This window comes from Phalacrocorax aristotelis, chromosome 1 (assembly GCF_949628215.1).
Source record: "Phalacrocorax aristotelis chromosome 1, bGulAri2.1, whole genome shotgun sequence".
Taxonomy (NCBI): Eukaryota; Metazoa; Chordata; class Aves; order Suliformes; family Phalacrocoracidae; genus Phalacrocorax; species Phalacrocorax aristotelis.
The window spans coordinates 8,702,910-8,718,514 of NC_134276.1; the positions used below are offsets into that span (position 1 = coordinate 8,702,910).

The following is a 15,605-nucleotide window of genomic DNA, read 5'->3' on the forward strand; positions in this document are numbered from 1 at the left end:
CCTTAGGTGTGCAAATTTACAGGTTTTCTATGGGCTCCTGCGTATTTAGCAGGGGCTATTCAACAAAGTCCATGAGACCTGATGAGACCATCTGAGGATGCTGAGTTATGTGGCCAACGGCATTACAGAGTCTTTCTTTGAAAGGTTTTGGTAATCAGGGAGATTCCCAGTGCCTGAAAAAAGACAAATGTCGCACCCATCTTCAAGAAGCGCCGTAAGAAGGATCCAGGGCATTTTAGCTCAACCTAATCTCAATACTGGGGGATTACAAAGCAAATCTTCCTGGAAGGTATGTCTATGAACATGAAGGTGATTGAGAACCAGCATGGATTTCCCAAGGCAAATCATGCCTGACCAACCTGGCTGCCCCTGTGATGAGACAACTGGCTATGTGGACAAGGAGAGGGCAGTGGGTGTTGCTTTCTTTGACCTGCATGAGGCCTTTGAAACAATCTTCCAAAGCATCCTTGTAGCCAAACTGGAGAGATACAGACTTAACAAGTGGACTACCAGGTGGGTGAAAAAGTGGCTGGGCTGCTGGGCCTAAAGGCTTGTGATCAGTGGTACGAAGAGGCCAGTACTATTTACGTTCTGTTAACCACCTGGATGGTAAGAGAGAGTGCACCCCCAGCAAGTTCATGGATGATATAGTGATGGATGACTGTCACTCACAGGGATCTCAGCAGGCTGGAGAAATGGGCTCAGGGAAACCTCATGAAGGTCAACAAAGGCAAATACAAAATTCTGCACCTGGGAAGAAGGAATAAGTTCCTGCAACAGCACATGGTAGGGGCTGATGGCTGAAAAGCAGCTTTGCAGAAGAAGACTTGGGGGTAATGGTGGACAACAAGTTGAAGATGAGCCATCAATACGCCCTTGTGGCACAGAAGGCCAACAGACTGCTGGGCTGCGTCAACAGGCAGCAGGTCAAGGAAAGCAATAATTTCTTTCTATTTCAGCACTTTTGAGGTAATCTCTAGACTACATCTCCAGTTCGGGGCTCTCAGAACAAGGTATATATTGACAAACTGGAGGGAGTCCAGAGGAAGGCCATCAACATGACCAGGGTGTACAAGGAGGACTGAGAGACCTGGGTTTCATTAGTCTGGAGAAGGCTAAGAGGGCATCTGACTTCTGTCTACAACTACTTACTGAGTGTTTGTAAAGAAGCCAGATTCTTCTCAGAGAGGTGCACAGCAAAACAATGAGGGGCAATGAACACAAGCTGCATGTAGGGAAATTCCAATTAGATATCGGGGGATAAAATGCCCAAGGTAGATGAGAAACTTTGGAATAGGTAGCATAAAAAGGTTGCAAATATCCATCCTTGTAGATATTGAAAATTATTTGGCTGGACAAGACACTGAGAAACTTGATCTAATGTCTAAGTTGGATCTAACTTTGAAATCACATTTTATTTGAGTGAGGGCTGGGTGATGTTCAGAAGTCCCTTCCAAACTAACCTCTTCAATGATTTTATATATTTTCTTGTATGAAGCAGGAAGCCGGGGATGCCTGTCTCAGGGATTCACAAGACTTGACACCTTCGTAAGCCTTTTCAAATGCCTACTTTTTGTTTATCACTGTGCAGAGTTAAATGGAGCAAAATTACCTTAGGAAGAGAAAGAGCAGGATCTAAAGCATTCTCTTGTCCCCCACATTTCATATGTGCTTCATCGCCTGCCCTGGTACTTTACTGGGAAAAAGGAAGAAGTGACAATCAGTTTTCTCCCATAGAGCTGAAATTGAAGCTGTTGCCCCTTGCATGAACCCAGACAGAGCTGGGAAAGGACTGATGTCATCACCCCCATAGAGGAAGGAGAAGCACTCCCTTAATGGGGAGCTCCCACGCGCGGGCACTGTGAGCCAGCTCCTGCTAGCTCCCAGGGTAATGGCTTTCAGAATAAGAGCAATCACCTCATCCCAGTTTGTGGTACCTGGCAGGCATCCCACTCGGCATCAGCAGGCTGGCTCGAACTGGAAGGGGTCTGAGTCATTTTAATTCAGTGGGGTTAGGATGGATTTGGCAATATGGTAATTTGTGTAACAAAAAAATGTAGGCATTAATATTTTAAACTGCTTTCTGTTTGGGTAGGCCCTGGGGCAGCAAGAGGGAGGCCTAAGGGAGATTAAGTGGAGCAATTTATGCTTTCTTCCCACACCTCATCTGTGTGTATGTGTGCGTGTAGGCATACTGCATTCAGAGACCCATTAAACAATGGGCAATAGTTTAAATTAGTATAGCTCAGGCCTGATCTAACTTGCACTGTTTGTGACTAAAATGTGTTTTTAAATCAATATACTTAAAACAAAGCTGGCTCAGAAGCTGGGATAATTCTGGCTTCAGGAGGTCTGCTCCTGCCTGACTTGAGTAAAATGAATCAGGCCTGCTTAAACAAGGCTTTGTAAAATTCTCATTAACTATCTAAAACACAATTTGCATTGAAAACTCACACTTTTTTTTTATGTAGGCGAGTCATGAAACACCAGCATGTTAGAAAAGTGAGAGCCTGAGGCAAAACCAAAGAACAGGAGGCTGTAAATGAGAAAATGGCACTTCCTACCTTTCTTATACCATCTGGGGGTACAGAGGGGTACATTAGGGAGTAAATCAGACTACTCATCCCATTAATCTCTGACACGACTCCAGGCAGATCCAAGTTACTTCAGCTTCCCAAAGTTCTGAAAACTCATTCCTGACTACAACCCTAGCTTGTAATCCCCTTTTCTTGCTGACAGCTATATATAAAAGCCTGAAACAGTGGCTTGCTTCCCTCAGCTGGTGGCTTGTCTGTGCAACAGATCAGCTAGATGCTTTATTTGAGAATATACGGGAGTTTTACTAGTAAGAGGTAAAATCCTTCTGTTTTAACAGGTGGGGACTCTGGAGAATTTTCAGGGGACATGACATCTCCCATGTACCGTGACAGACATCTAACTGGGAAGAAGCAGACAAGGTCCATTTTATGGCAATACTGTTTTACAGCATCCTCCTGGATGTGGTTTGCCCCTCTGGGGGAGTAGTTTCCAGGAACTGTCTGAGGCATTCATCTATGACCTATGGCCAAAAAAAACCTATAAAAAATTACAGTCTCCTGCTTCCCACTCAGAATCTTCAGTTTTGTTTAATATCCTCTTTTTCTTCTCTCTGTCAATCAAAGAAACCATTCCAATTCACCAAGAAACCTTTCCAATTCACTCTAGTTCCCCCAAGAAAACCTACATCCAGGCCCACAGATCTGCCACATCACTTGGCCTCTTCTCCTTTTGACTGCTGGGTCCCCTTCCACTTACAGAGAGAGCAAAAAATCCAAAATAAATCTTTAGAACATTGGTTTCTTATTAGGGGCTTCATCTGTCCACCCCAGATGGACATCTCTTTTCTTCATCCCATCCCTTTTGGGCCTCTCACTACAAGAAGGACACTGAGGTGCTGGAGCGTGTCCAGAGAAGGGCAGCGGAGCTGGGGAAGGGTCTGGAGCACAAGTCTTATGAGGAGCGGTTGAGGGAAGTGGGGTTGTTTAGCCTGGAGAAGAGGAGGCTGAGGGGAGACCTTATCGCTCTCTACAACTACCTGAAAGGAGGCTGTAGTGAGGTGGGGGTTTGACTCTTCTCCCAAGTTACTAGTGATAGGATGGGAGGAAATGGCGTCAAGCTGCATCAGGGGAGGTTTAGATTGGATATTAGGCAAAATGTCTTCACTGAAAGAGTGGTCAGGCATTGAAGAGCCTGCCCAGAGAAGTGGTTGAGTCACCATTCCTGGAGGTGGTCAAGAAATGTGTAGACGTGGCACTTGAGGGCATGGTTTAGGAGGCCTGGTGGTCCAATGACTTGATGATCCTAGAGTTCTTTTCCAACCTTAATGATTCTATGGCTCTATGATCTCCAGAAAAGTTTGAGTTCTTGGTTCCTCTATTCAAGACTTCAATTTAAAAAATGTATCTATCTCCTGTGTTCTCTTTTTCTGTGCTCCTCTCTCTACTGGAAGCTTTTGTGGGTGGCAAGAACACCTAATGAGTCTTCTTGTACAGGAGTATCGATCTTACCTTCTCTGAAATGCCTTAAGCTCCTGTGATTCTAGAACCACAGAATCATGTATTTCTAAACCCTTTTCATAAAAGTGTCTTTGAACAGGACTGTGCATCTGTTCACACCAACCATATTCCCACAAGCCAAGGTCTTACTCCCTCTTGTGCCATGACAGATATAAACAAGCTGTTACGCACGCTGTCAAATATTGCTAGGTGGGTAGCAGATGCAGAAATAGTGCTGGAAAGTCTGCTCACAAAAGAACCAGCACTGTGTGAAAAATGACACTGGGGTTTCTTTCAGTCTCTTTCAAGTACTAGTGAGGATAAGTCCAGTCGACTGTAAATAATTAGATCAACAAACCCTGAAAATTTCTGCATATTGCGAGCAGGACTAGACAAAAGAAGAAAAGATGAAGGGACTCACAGGAGAAGAACTGGTTATTTGTAATCGCTTGGGAAGATCCTGTCCCTGTTGGGTGGGCAAACAACCCTTCCAATGGTTTAAAGCAAAGTCAGCACCAGACCAGGATGCCACCAATATGCAGCTTGCACCCCTCTGCACATTTGAGCAATTCTGCTGACTGCTGAGCCTCACAGGGCCTGGGAGATGTACTGGTTATAACCACAGCTTTGCTGCTATCATTTCTCTTCGGTGCCAGAAGAGTTATTCTAACCACTCTAGGGGAGAACATATCTGTTCTCAGATCACCCTGGAGTTAGCATCCATGGAGAGGAAAGAAGCTGGTCTACCTTTTCGTTTGTGCGTGTAATAAGAGGATAACAATAGAGGGACAGTGCCAGGATCAGCTAATGACCACCTGGCTCATGGAAACCGAAAGCCTTGCATGACTGTTATAACGTCATCATTGTTTTAGTTAACTTACAGAAAATTAATGGAACTCTCTAAATTACCTTAATAATCTAAAGCACATGATCCATTTTCTCCCTTGAACATAATTTCTGCAGTGAACAGCTAAATTCCTCAAAACAATGGAGACTCACTTTTCAATTTAGACTGCTGTGCTTTGGTTTATATTTTTAAATGCTTATGTGTAAACTCTAAACGTTATCACACATCTGAGTACTGTGTAATAAACAGTCTTGTGATCTTAATCACCTTTCCTCATGACAAGGTGAAGGTTAAATTTGCATTTTCCTAACAGTACTTACCTTGAATATCATCATTGAATGTACAGTATCTATTGCGGTATTTATTGAGGAGACGGAAAGCGTTAGCATTGGCAAAGTCTTCAAACTGGATCAGACAATTCATGCCATACCTGCAAGGTAAAGGGTAGTTAAAAATGGATAAAAATACTTCCACAACATAGGACAATATATACATCTTTTACCAGGGCAAGGTAGATAAAGCCTCTAGTGCAGAGATAAAATTGAACCTCAGTTGTACAAGGTTCAATAAGGCTCAGTGCCAGGTCCTACACTTCAGTCACAACAACCCCATGCAAGGCTACAGGCTTGGGGAGGAGTGGCTGGAAAGCTGCCTGCAGCAAAAGGACCTTGTGGTTGTTGGTAGACAGCTGGCTGAGCATGAGCCAGCCGTGTGCTCAGGCAGCCAAGGTGGCTGATGGCATCCTGGCTTGTATCAGGAATGGTGTGGCCAGCAGGAGCAGGGCAGGGATGGTGCCCCTGTACGTGGCACTGGTGAGGCCACACCTTGACTGCACTGTGTGCAGTTTTGGGCCCCTCAGGACAAGAAGGACATTGAGGTGTTGGAGCGTGTCCAGAGAAGGGCAGCGGAGCTGGGGAAGGGTCTGGAGCACAAGTCTTATGAGGAGCGGTTGAGGGAAGTGGGGTTGTTTAGCCTGGAGAAGAGGAGGCTGAGGGGAGACCTTATCGCTCTCTACAACTACCTGAAAGGAGGCTGTAGTGAGGTGGGGGTTGGTCTCTTCTCCCAAGTCACTAGTGATAGGATGGGAGGAAATGGTGTCAAGCTGCATCAGGGGAGGTTTAGATTGGATATTAGGCAAAATTTTTTTCCCTGAAAGAGTGGTCAGGCATTGAAGAGCCTGCCCAGAGAAGTGGTTGAGTCACCATCCCTGGAGGTATTTCAAAGACGTGTAGATGTGGTGCTTAGGGACATGATTTAGTGGTGGACTTGGCAGTGTTGGGTTGACAGTTGGACTTGATGGTCTTAAAGGTCTTTTCTGACCTAAATGATTCAATGATTCTATGATAAAAGATCATAGTATCATAAGCGAAATGCATCACAGTAACAGCAAACAGCAACACACCCTTCCTGAGGTCCATACACTCAGAAAGGTGGAGTCACCAAGAATAAATTGTATTTGTAATTCAAAGGGCTTCTTAATATATATACCTATAGCGCTATATATATATATATATTGATCTTTGGACTATTGGTATGATGAATTTCCATTGGCATATTTACCGATGAGCTTCTCAAAGTGAAGGAGATGTTCCTTCGCAACGGGTATTGCATCTGCGACGTTGCAATACAGCAAATCTGGCTGCAAAGGGAACACCAATCAAAGGGACACCACTAAGTGCCCACTTCAACTGTAGGTGACCAAGAGATAAGAAAAACCTGCTTGCAGGATCCCATGGACAGAGTGCTTCACTGTGTGATTTCATAGCCAGATTTGGTAACATGTTTCTCTCCACTGAGCTGCTTTGCAAACCAGCATGCAATGACAGCTAGTGACGCATAGAGTCAAAAGGCAGGAAATAATTGCCAACTTTCCGTAATTATCCAGTAATATCAGGGCATGTGTGCAGTTTCTAAAAATCGGGTAATATTCAGACTGCTCCATATCTATACACTTTCAGGAATTTGTATGACTCCAGGCTGCATTAAAGCTTTGCTAATAAAATCTACAAGGGCCATAAGTACTCTTTTCTCACACATAAATGTGATGGGGCAGTGGGAGAAGCTCAGGGAATGACTAATGCAACTATTGGCAAGCTCTGGGCTGCAGGCAGGTGAGAGAGCTCTAAATAGCTGCACTGTGTTAGAGGCCTGAGCCTCTCTGGGACTGTAAGCAGTGCAGAGGCAGCATCACCTTACATACCTCCCATTCAGACTTTCCTCCTCTGCCGTGAAATCTGAGGTAGGGGACGCCCTGCTTTAAACTAGAAATTGATACTGGATAAAATGTGCTCCATTTGAGAACCGTGGCTCCTGTCATGAAAAGCTCTTTTCATGGCACTTGCAATGAAGGGACTCAGGCTGTCCTGGGAAGGTCTCAAATTTATTATTATTATTATTTTCCATTTCAAGTATGTCTCTCGGCAAGGACACAATGGTAAGCACATGCATTGAGCTCCTTTATTTGTCGGTCATGAGAAACTCTTGCTTCATAAACATTCTGGTCTCAAAAAGGGAAAAGGGTTGGCTCTTACACTTGCTTCACATTCTCTGTGCTTGCTTTTAGAAAAGGACCACAATGATTTGAGAGCTGTGTATGACTCTTTTTAGATAAAAGCAGCTCAGATTCAACTCAATGCCTCACTTCAGTTAAGTCTCCCACTACCCTACTAAGCTTAATATTTGCAATATAATATTAATATTTCCAAAAATGTCAATGAAAAATTAGGTGCTTGGAGTCTTTGTTGAATCAGGGACACAGAGGCTGTGGCAGCTTTTCTGTGGGGTTTGCAATGCAGTGTCATCCCCAGAGGGACATGTCGTTGCTCCTGTCACCAAAGAATGGGGCATGTCCACATCACAGAGCTGTGTGCAGAGATCCATGACTGAAGGTACCAGAGCAGTGGCACAGGCTGCCCAGGGAGGCTGTGGAGTCCCTTCCCTGGAGACATTCAAACCCCACCTGGACGTGTTCCTGTGCCCCCTGCTCTGGGTGCTCCTGCTCAAGCAGGGGGTTGGATGGGATGATCTCCAGAGGGCCCTTCCAACCCCTGCCATTCTGTGATTCTGTGAGTACAGCACAGCTCCATGCCAGAACGTGGTGCTGTTTCCTTTCTCCTGGACGCCTTTTGGCTCTCTTCAGCTTCTCAGCTTGTGATGTTGGGAATGGATGTGGCAAACCTGCAAGGGATGACAAGGCACGGCGGGTGGTTTTCTTCCTGGCTAATGTGGAATCCAATGACTGAGGGCATCTGCAATTTATCTCGTGTGCAGTCTGGGGACCTTTCTACTACCTGGGCACCATCAGAGATGGACTACCGTGCCCAGTCCCTACTGTATGTGTTCCCCATATCTCTCCTGAAAGACAATAGAGTGCAGTGGCGTTAAAAATTACTTTCAAAATTAGTCTATATTTATTGTGTGCCATCTGATACTTTATAAACTTTATAAAGTATACTTACTCCCCTCTCTGCAATGTCAGAGTCTGTTGAGCCCTCTCTAGGTAGGTAGATGCAAGCATGACCGGTCATACTGGCCAGAAAGGCAGCAACTCTAGTCTTGTTTACTGTGTTGTGAGGAGCAACAAAAGAGCCCTGTAAAATATCCCTGCCGTAGCTGCACCACAACTCTCACCCTGGGTTAGGAGGTTTAGACATGGATTTTCCAGGGGACCAACAGGCTTTGAAATTCAGCAGGATCTAGATGCTCAGGTGGGGAGATTCCAGCTCGCCATACTTGAAGGGGAAAAAAAGCCCTAGAAAAGGGACTGGAAAACTGCTCCCATTTGTTTTGTGACTTTGAACAGGACAAATTCCTTCCTGCACCCTGTATGACAGGCCACGTTACACAGCTCAACAGCAACTGGTATCTATAGAACTTTTTCATTTCTTCTTGTAAGATACTCTTAAATTGTCCCCAGTGTGCTGCTAACTACAAGTTACACCAAGTATTTGAGGGACAGACTGCTTATGCACTTTAAGCCTCCCCACTGCAGATTCTGGCAGCTATCAAGGAGACATCCATTACCAAAATTTCTTCTGAAAATCTGAGCAACACTCTGAAAAGCAATAGACGAAGATTCCAAAGTCTCTTTCTCTCTCTAAAGTCTTGGAAGTAAAAATGAACATTGTGGATATCCAAAGAATTTGTGCAAATAAATACAAAAAGTGCCTGTGAAAACCAGTTTTCTAACAGATGATTCTCTTATCCATTGTTTGAATGTCTAAGAAAAACAAGGCTAAGAGGGAGATGACACACCATCCACAACAGCTGCTAACATCTCACAGCAAAGAATTAGCAAATCTTTAAGGAACTTCAGTTGCTATAGAAACTATTTCTCTAACACCAGTCTTATTATTTATTTGTATCACTGAGGAAGTAACATTACTGACTTGTTTAATAAAATCAGTGGTCTCAGCCAGCATTAACATATGCGTGACCAGCTCTCCACAGAGCATAAGGGTAGGTGGGTGGGTTTCCCTGACTACAGAGTCAAATTTGCAAGAGTATCCACCTGCATATTTTTTTTCCTCTTTTGAGCACAGAATTCTTTCCACACTTCACATTCCTGGTCTGCAGCATGGGACAGTGCACAGTTACTTCTGTTTTTGTCTTTGATCATTTTTTATTAAGCAGAGCACAAGGAGGGTACGGTGGCCCATAAACACCATTTCTCTTCCTGCCCCTCAGTATGACAGGACAGTGCTGGAATGCAAACTCTTTTCACTGAGCTATTTTTTGGAAGGTTGTTTTGTTTTTCTCTACAATATGTCCACTGAGTTTTTTGAAGTATAAACCACATTTTTGAGCCTACATGAGCCTTTGCATAATGTGAGAACTAAAGTTTTCATTAATAAAGACCACAGATGGGTCATGGCAAGACCCTAAGACCACATGCTTTAAAAGAAAGAATCAAATGTTTCAGACTCACTGTTAAAAGATGGGAATCTTGGGATGATGACCCTAGTCCTCAAGGACTACCCACCTTACTGGGGTTTTGAGAGGACTTTAAAGAACTTGTGCTGCTCAAAGTCACTGAGATTAAACACAAATTAGGCAGCTGACTTACTGAGCCACCTTGGAAATCCACCAGTTAATGCTTATTGCTCTTTCCTGACAGTACTTTGGTGGCTGTGTGCAATGCTCCATCTCAGCCCAAGGATAAACTTAGCAAGGAGTATGACCAAAACTACTGCTGGGGCCATTTGCAGAAATAACCTTGTGAGTATCAATATGATGAGTCAGTTCTACTGTCCTTCCTCCACAGCACAGTAACTCAAGGTCTGTGTAACCTGTTTCATCCCAGAAGAATTCAGAGTGCTCTACAAAGTAGCTGGGTAGCATCCAAAAGTAAAACAGCCAGCATGGGACTAGAGCACAGAAGTGCTTTAATATGCAACAATGCTAAAAAAATATCCAGCTTAGGAGAGAAGCTGGACAATGTCTGTTATTGCAAAGGGAAAGGGTGGTCAAAGAGCTGCTACTTGTACTGGAATTCATCCAATGAAATGCAGTGCAGACTAGGATTTCTTCCACTACCTTTACACATCTAGAAGTTGGCTGTGTAATGCTGAACTAGACAACTCTGGCTGCTTTCTCAGACAACAGAGGGAAAGAGGTACACCCAATAGCAACTTCTTTGGACTAGTCTAAATGGAAAATGAAAGTAGATAACATCTCTGGAGATGCCTCTTTCCCCACAGTCTGTGTGAGGAGTCTAAGATGACCAACTTAAATTTAGATGCCTAACAGACACCTAAATTAGGAAAGATAAACTAATGTTATCTAATTATCACAGCTTGTTAGGAAGATCGTAAATATACGTCATACACTCTAGGCCACTGGCTTATCACCCTTTCAACTGCAATGCTCTGCTGTCCTTCAAAGCCTGTAATTTCTTTGTTGAACTTCTCTATAGAAATTGCCCTGCTCCATTTTGTGCATGATATCCAAGTGGTCTCCTATCAGTTATATGGAAATACTTAAGGATTGACCAAAATCTTCTGGCCAGTCTCCCCACATAATAATGTTTTTAAAATCAAAACTGCATTTTGACAAAACTGATTTTGCAAAACTGTTGTGCTTCATTGGAAACATTGTAGTTTCAATCAAGAAACGAAAATCAATGGTTTCTTCTTGGAGGAATCATTTTTAGTGAGGTACACTTTTGTTTAACCAGCTAAGAAATTTTCCTCTATTTAACTTGTTAGACTTGTTACTTAAGTACAAGTCTACTTAACTTGTACACACCAAAGCACTTAGAACATGCTTACAGGTGCAGGATCCCTCTTTATAGAATAAGTGATTGTAAAGTGACTATTTGAACAAGGATTTCTGAAAATCCCCTCCAAGATATTTAAATGTCCTTAAATTTGTTGCTAGAATTGAGGGTGGCCCTGCAGAGAGATCTTGCAAACTGCTGTGGTAGGAAGAGGCTCCTGAGGTCAGTCTGCCTGGCTTGTTGCCAGTTCTCATAGATTCTTCCACGCTTCTGCTGACACATGTGACTCTTCTCCTAACTTTCAGCTCAGAGCCTGAAGGAGACTTTGAAGCCAAGAGCAGCAGGTCACAGCAGGACTGAATGTGTTCCAGTTCAGGAAAGGCATGGCCAGTGAAGGTTGGCTCCCTCCAGTAATCTCTTCCTGACTGTCAGTGACTCATCTTCTCTAGAGCATTCTATCATCTTCTTGGCATCTGGGACACCAGTAGTTAGACACGCAGGATTTAAATGCCTTTATCTAAAAGGAAAGCTCAAATGTAGACTATCAGGGTTTCAGACTGACAAGGTACATTGAAACAAAGCAAGTGCCAATCTCCAGTTTGGTTTCTTCCATTCCCCAGTTCCTTCCCCCACTTCTTGTTTTTTGACCTTCTGATTTTGGATTCAAAGCTGTTCCCATTCCTCTTGGGCACACTGAAGCGTGCATGTCTTGGGATCTTTGCATTCCTACATCTCCTTGTGGAACTGGAGCTTTCCCCTTAGCATTGAGTAAATCTTACATTTGCTGGCTGTGGAGAAGGATGCTTGGACAGTTCATTTCTGTACCTCTCTGACAGAGGTGGTTTTGAAAGGATTCAGACATGCTGTATAGGAATGGAGAGAGACTGTAACAACAAAGTCTTTTATGGTCACTAAATATTATCCAGGTTGATGTCTTAACACCAATGTCCCCTCAACCACCACAACACATACAGAGTTTCCAGCAAAAATGAGACCTTTTGGAGTTGCAAGCTGAACTCTGCTGTACTGGCTTGTTGTAAAGAGGGTTAATGTCAGGTGCAAACTGGTATCCTTTGCTGAAGGCCCAGGATACAAACTCTGTGTGGTTTTTTTTTCAGATAAAACACTGAATTGAATTTTGTCTCTAAAACCAGTTCTTCACTTCTGTCTTGTAACTCGTGCCTCTACAAGAGTCATTATTTAATACCATCGTCATGTCTCCTAGTTCACTGTTGACTGCCAGACCACCATCGGAGGATCCTGTTCTCTACCATCTCTGGAATCAATTTATCCATTTCATAGAGTTAGAAACAAAAAGATGTGCTTTGTCAGTTCTTCCTCATAAAAAAAAAATCACTAGTCTTTCATGGCAAAGATTACCTTGCTGTTTCATTAGTTTGCATATTTGGGAGTTTTGTGCCATAATTATGACCCAAAGTCTGGCTTTTTCTCCCATACATTGCAAAAACCTTCCTGTAAAAATAGCCTCACCAAGAAAAACTTTACAGGATGGTCCCATACAATCATTTTAGTCTGATCTCCAGACCTTGCCTAGAAAATTTTGCACAAACAGGATTTTTAATGAAATAATATACTGTTGATCAAAATAATGGTATGAGACTGTTGCCCTAATGCAGGATGACTCTAAGAGCTAAACATATAAAATAGTGCAAGTCTGTTGTAAAAATTACCAACCAAAACCCTTCATTAAGAAATTATTCTGTCTCCTGGAAAACAAACAAGTGTAGGATTCATGCTTTCTTTATTGCTGTACTGTTGTTCGGGTGCTATTACTATCACCTAGTGCTACACTGAATCTCTGGCTATGTTGACAGGAAAGATGCTGTTAATAAATCTTGTATCCCCTGTAGAAGATGATGATCATCTCTCTTGGATGAGCACAAACTCTGGAACAAAAAAGTGTGAATCCCAGAAGAGGGAGGCAGATGTTTTCCTGATGACATTGCTTTTTGCTTCTTATTCAAGAGATTTCTCAATTGCCTGAACAATCTCATTATGCAACTTGGTTCTTTCATCCTCATTTGTATGTACCTCTGAGTTCATCCAGCCTCATTATAAGCCACAAGGTCAGAGAGGTAAAAATTCATGAGGCAGCGTTTACCATTTGAGAAACATCTGACCAAAACTGCACAAGTCAGAACTTCAAGGGTGGCTTCAGGACCTGTGCAGTGCCTTTGCTGACCGGTATCACAAGGGTATTTTTGTTCACCATGAGCAAGGAATATAAAACATTCCTATATGTATGGAAAAAAAATATTTGTAAGGAGGTCCAGTTCCTTTATGGAAAGAATCACAGGCAGGAGGTTCGAATCCCTGTCTGAATTTAGCATTTTATAGCACTGCTTTCAGTCATTCATGATGTAAGGAGTCTGCTTTGATGCACTGCAACTCCTACTCACAGTCTCAGGTAAAACCAGGCAAAGAGCCCAGTTGTCCTTGTCCTTGAGACTTCCTCACTGCTGCTGGATACACCAGCAGCCAAACTTCTGATTTACAAGAAAAATGAAATTTTCAGTAAATTTCAGAAATGTTCAGAGCCCGTCATTAGAAAAAAATCATACTTGGCAAGTGATCAGCATTCAGGATCAGAAAACCAAAGTCCCCTCTTGCAAGTTAAATACTAGCACCTGAGTCTGGGAGTGTCCTGAGGCCATTCTTACTGTTAGATTGTTAACATGATCCTTGGCAGCCTTTTGGTCAGACCAGCAGTACTCTGCCCCACAATTCCTGGCCACAGTTTAGGGGTCAGTTTGGTTAGGCACCACCACAAGAGATTGGTTGCCTGTGCCTTTATAGCAGTAAGAGAGCTAAGCGGTATGGGTAAGGCTAAGCGGTACGGGTAAGGTTAAGCGGTATGGGTAAGGCTAAGCGGTACGGGTAAGGTTAAGCGGTATGGGTAAGGCTAAGCGGTACGGGTAAGGTTAAGCGGTACGGGTAAGGCTAAGCGGTACGGGTAAGGTTAAGCGGTACGGGTAAGGCTAAGTAGTATGGATATGAGCAGCAACCACAATGCCGTTTGGCCTTACGACCAGAAAACGGGCTCTGGCCTTTCTTGTTTACTAGTACAGATGTAGCTAGCAGTAGCTTAGAAGTGGGCAAAGCACTTCCCTCATTCCTCTGCAGCCAGGATCTCACATTGCCCCTGGAGAGGGTGAGGGCAGTGACATAAGAATCTGCATTTCCCTTGTGTGTGAAGGGGAATAAGCCCTGTGCCTCTGCAGTGTTATGGGGTCCTGCTGGAGTGTGCCTCAGGCAGGCAGAAACGGGGCCCAGGGCCATCTGGGGCATTCAGAGAGGGAAAAGACAAATGATTCCCATAAGGTCTTTGCAAACTGAGTTTTCACAAGTAAGAATGGAAGAAAACTAGACTGTTGTCCCATCTGACACCAATGTTGACTCAAGGCACAGAACAAGATAACACTTTCATCTACATTAGAATTAGAGAAAGAACCAGCATCTTAAACAAGCAAAACCTGCTACGAAGCTAAGAAGAGGCTTAGAGGGGAAAAGTACCTTTGTTCATCCCACCTAAAAAGGGCGTGAGGCCCAGGCTCATTCTTGTTACTGGGGACCCAGCTCCTTCACACCTCTGAATCAGCCGATAGTCCCTTAAGGGCAGCTCTGGTGTGCTTGTTGGGCTCTTTGCGATAGGCAGGTTACACAAAAGCATAAGGATGTCTCAGACGCCTAAGGATTTTCTACCGTCATTCATGTCTGGGAAATCTCACGTCAGGATTGCACTGACCGCATATTTGTATGTGTTTCTGGCCAAGAAGAGGAAACCCAGATAGGTAAAGAGACAACAGAGAGATGGGTTTACTACTAGGAGGCATGGTGCCAGGCAAGTGCAGTGTTGTTTGCAGGGAAAGCTAGCAACATTTGTTTTCTTACAGGCTGCAGGCAGATGTTACGCTTAACATCAGAAAAAGCCTTTAAATACTTCCACATAGCTAAGAGGAAGGATAGTTTTCCCTTAAAAACTGACAATGAAAACTAAAATTCTGGTAAATTAAAATATGAGTTGACTTTCCAGTTCTGAAACCACTGAAAAAACCCTTCAAAGCTTCATTCAGTACCATGATGTGATTTAATAGCACTATGTATATCACTCATGAAATAGTTTTACTAGTGTTAAAGGGAGAGATGAAGAGATAAGTTAGAAAACATGACTGTATCTGTTACTTTGTTTTGAAATGGAAATGTCATGGGCAAGGTTCATTGATCGTCAGGATAATCATAGCACATTGAAAGCTGGATCCAAGGATCCGCAATAGAAGTCATGACTGTTATGGCAGATGTAGCCGTTAGGTGGTCATCATGAGTGAGACAAAAGTGCAATTGCTTTTATGCTACAACTTTTGGTTTTGAGCCAACAGATGGGAGTTTTGCAAAAACTTGCAGCCTTTTATATTATAGCCAGTAAAAAATGTAGATCTCTAGGTCCTGGGTTTAGAAATCCCATGCCAAGGAGGTGCATCGTGAACCC

At 43.4% G+C, this 15,605-nt stretch overlaps 1 protein-coding gene across 2 annotated transcripts in view; it reads right to left on the reverse strand.

Annotated features, from left to right (window-relative positions):
* Positions 1-15,605, reverse strand: part of ME3 (malic enzyme 3) — a 131,432-nt gene that overhangs the window by 12,847 nt on the left and 102,980 nt on the right. For both annotated transcript variants that reach the window (XM_075080814.1, XM_075080806.1), the window contains one exon: positions 5,202-5,311. In XM_075080814.1, the coding sequence (XP_074936915.1) occupies positions 5,202-5,311 (110 nt within the window). The remainder of the gene's footprint in view (positions 1-5,201; positions 5,312-15,605) is intronic.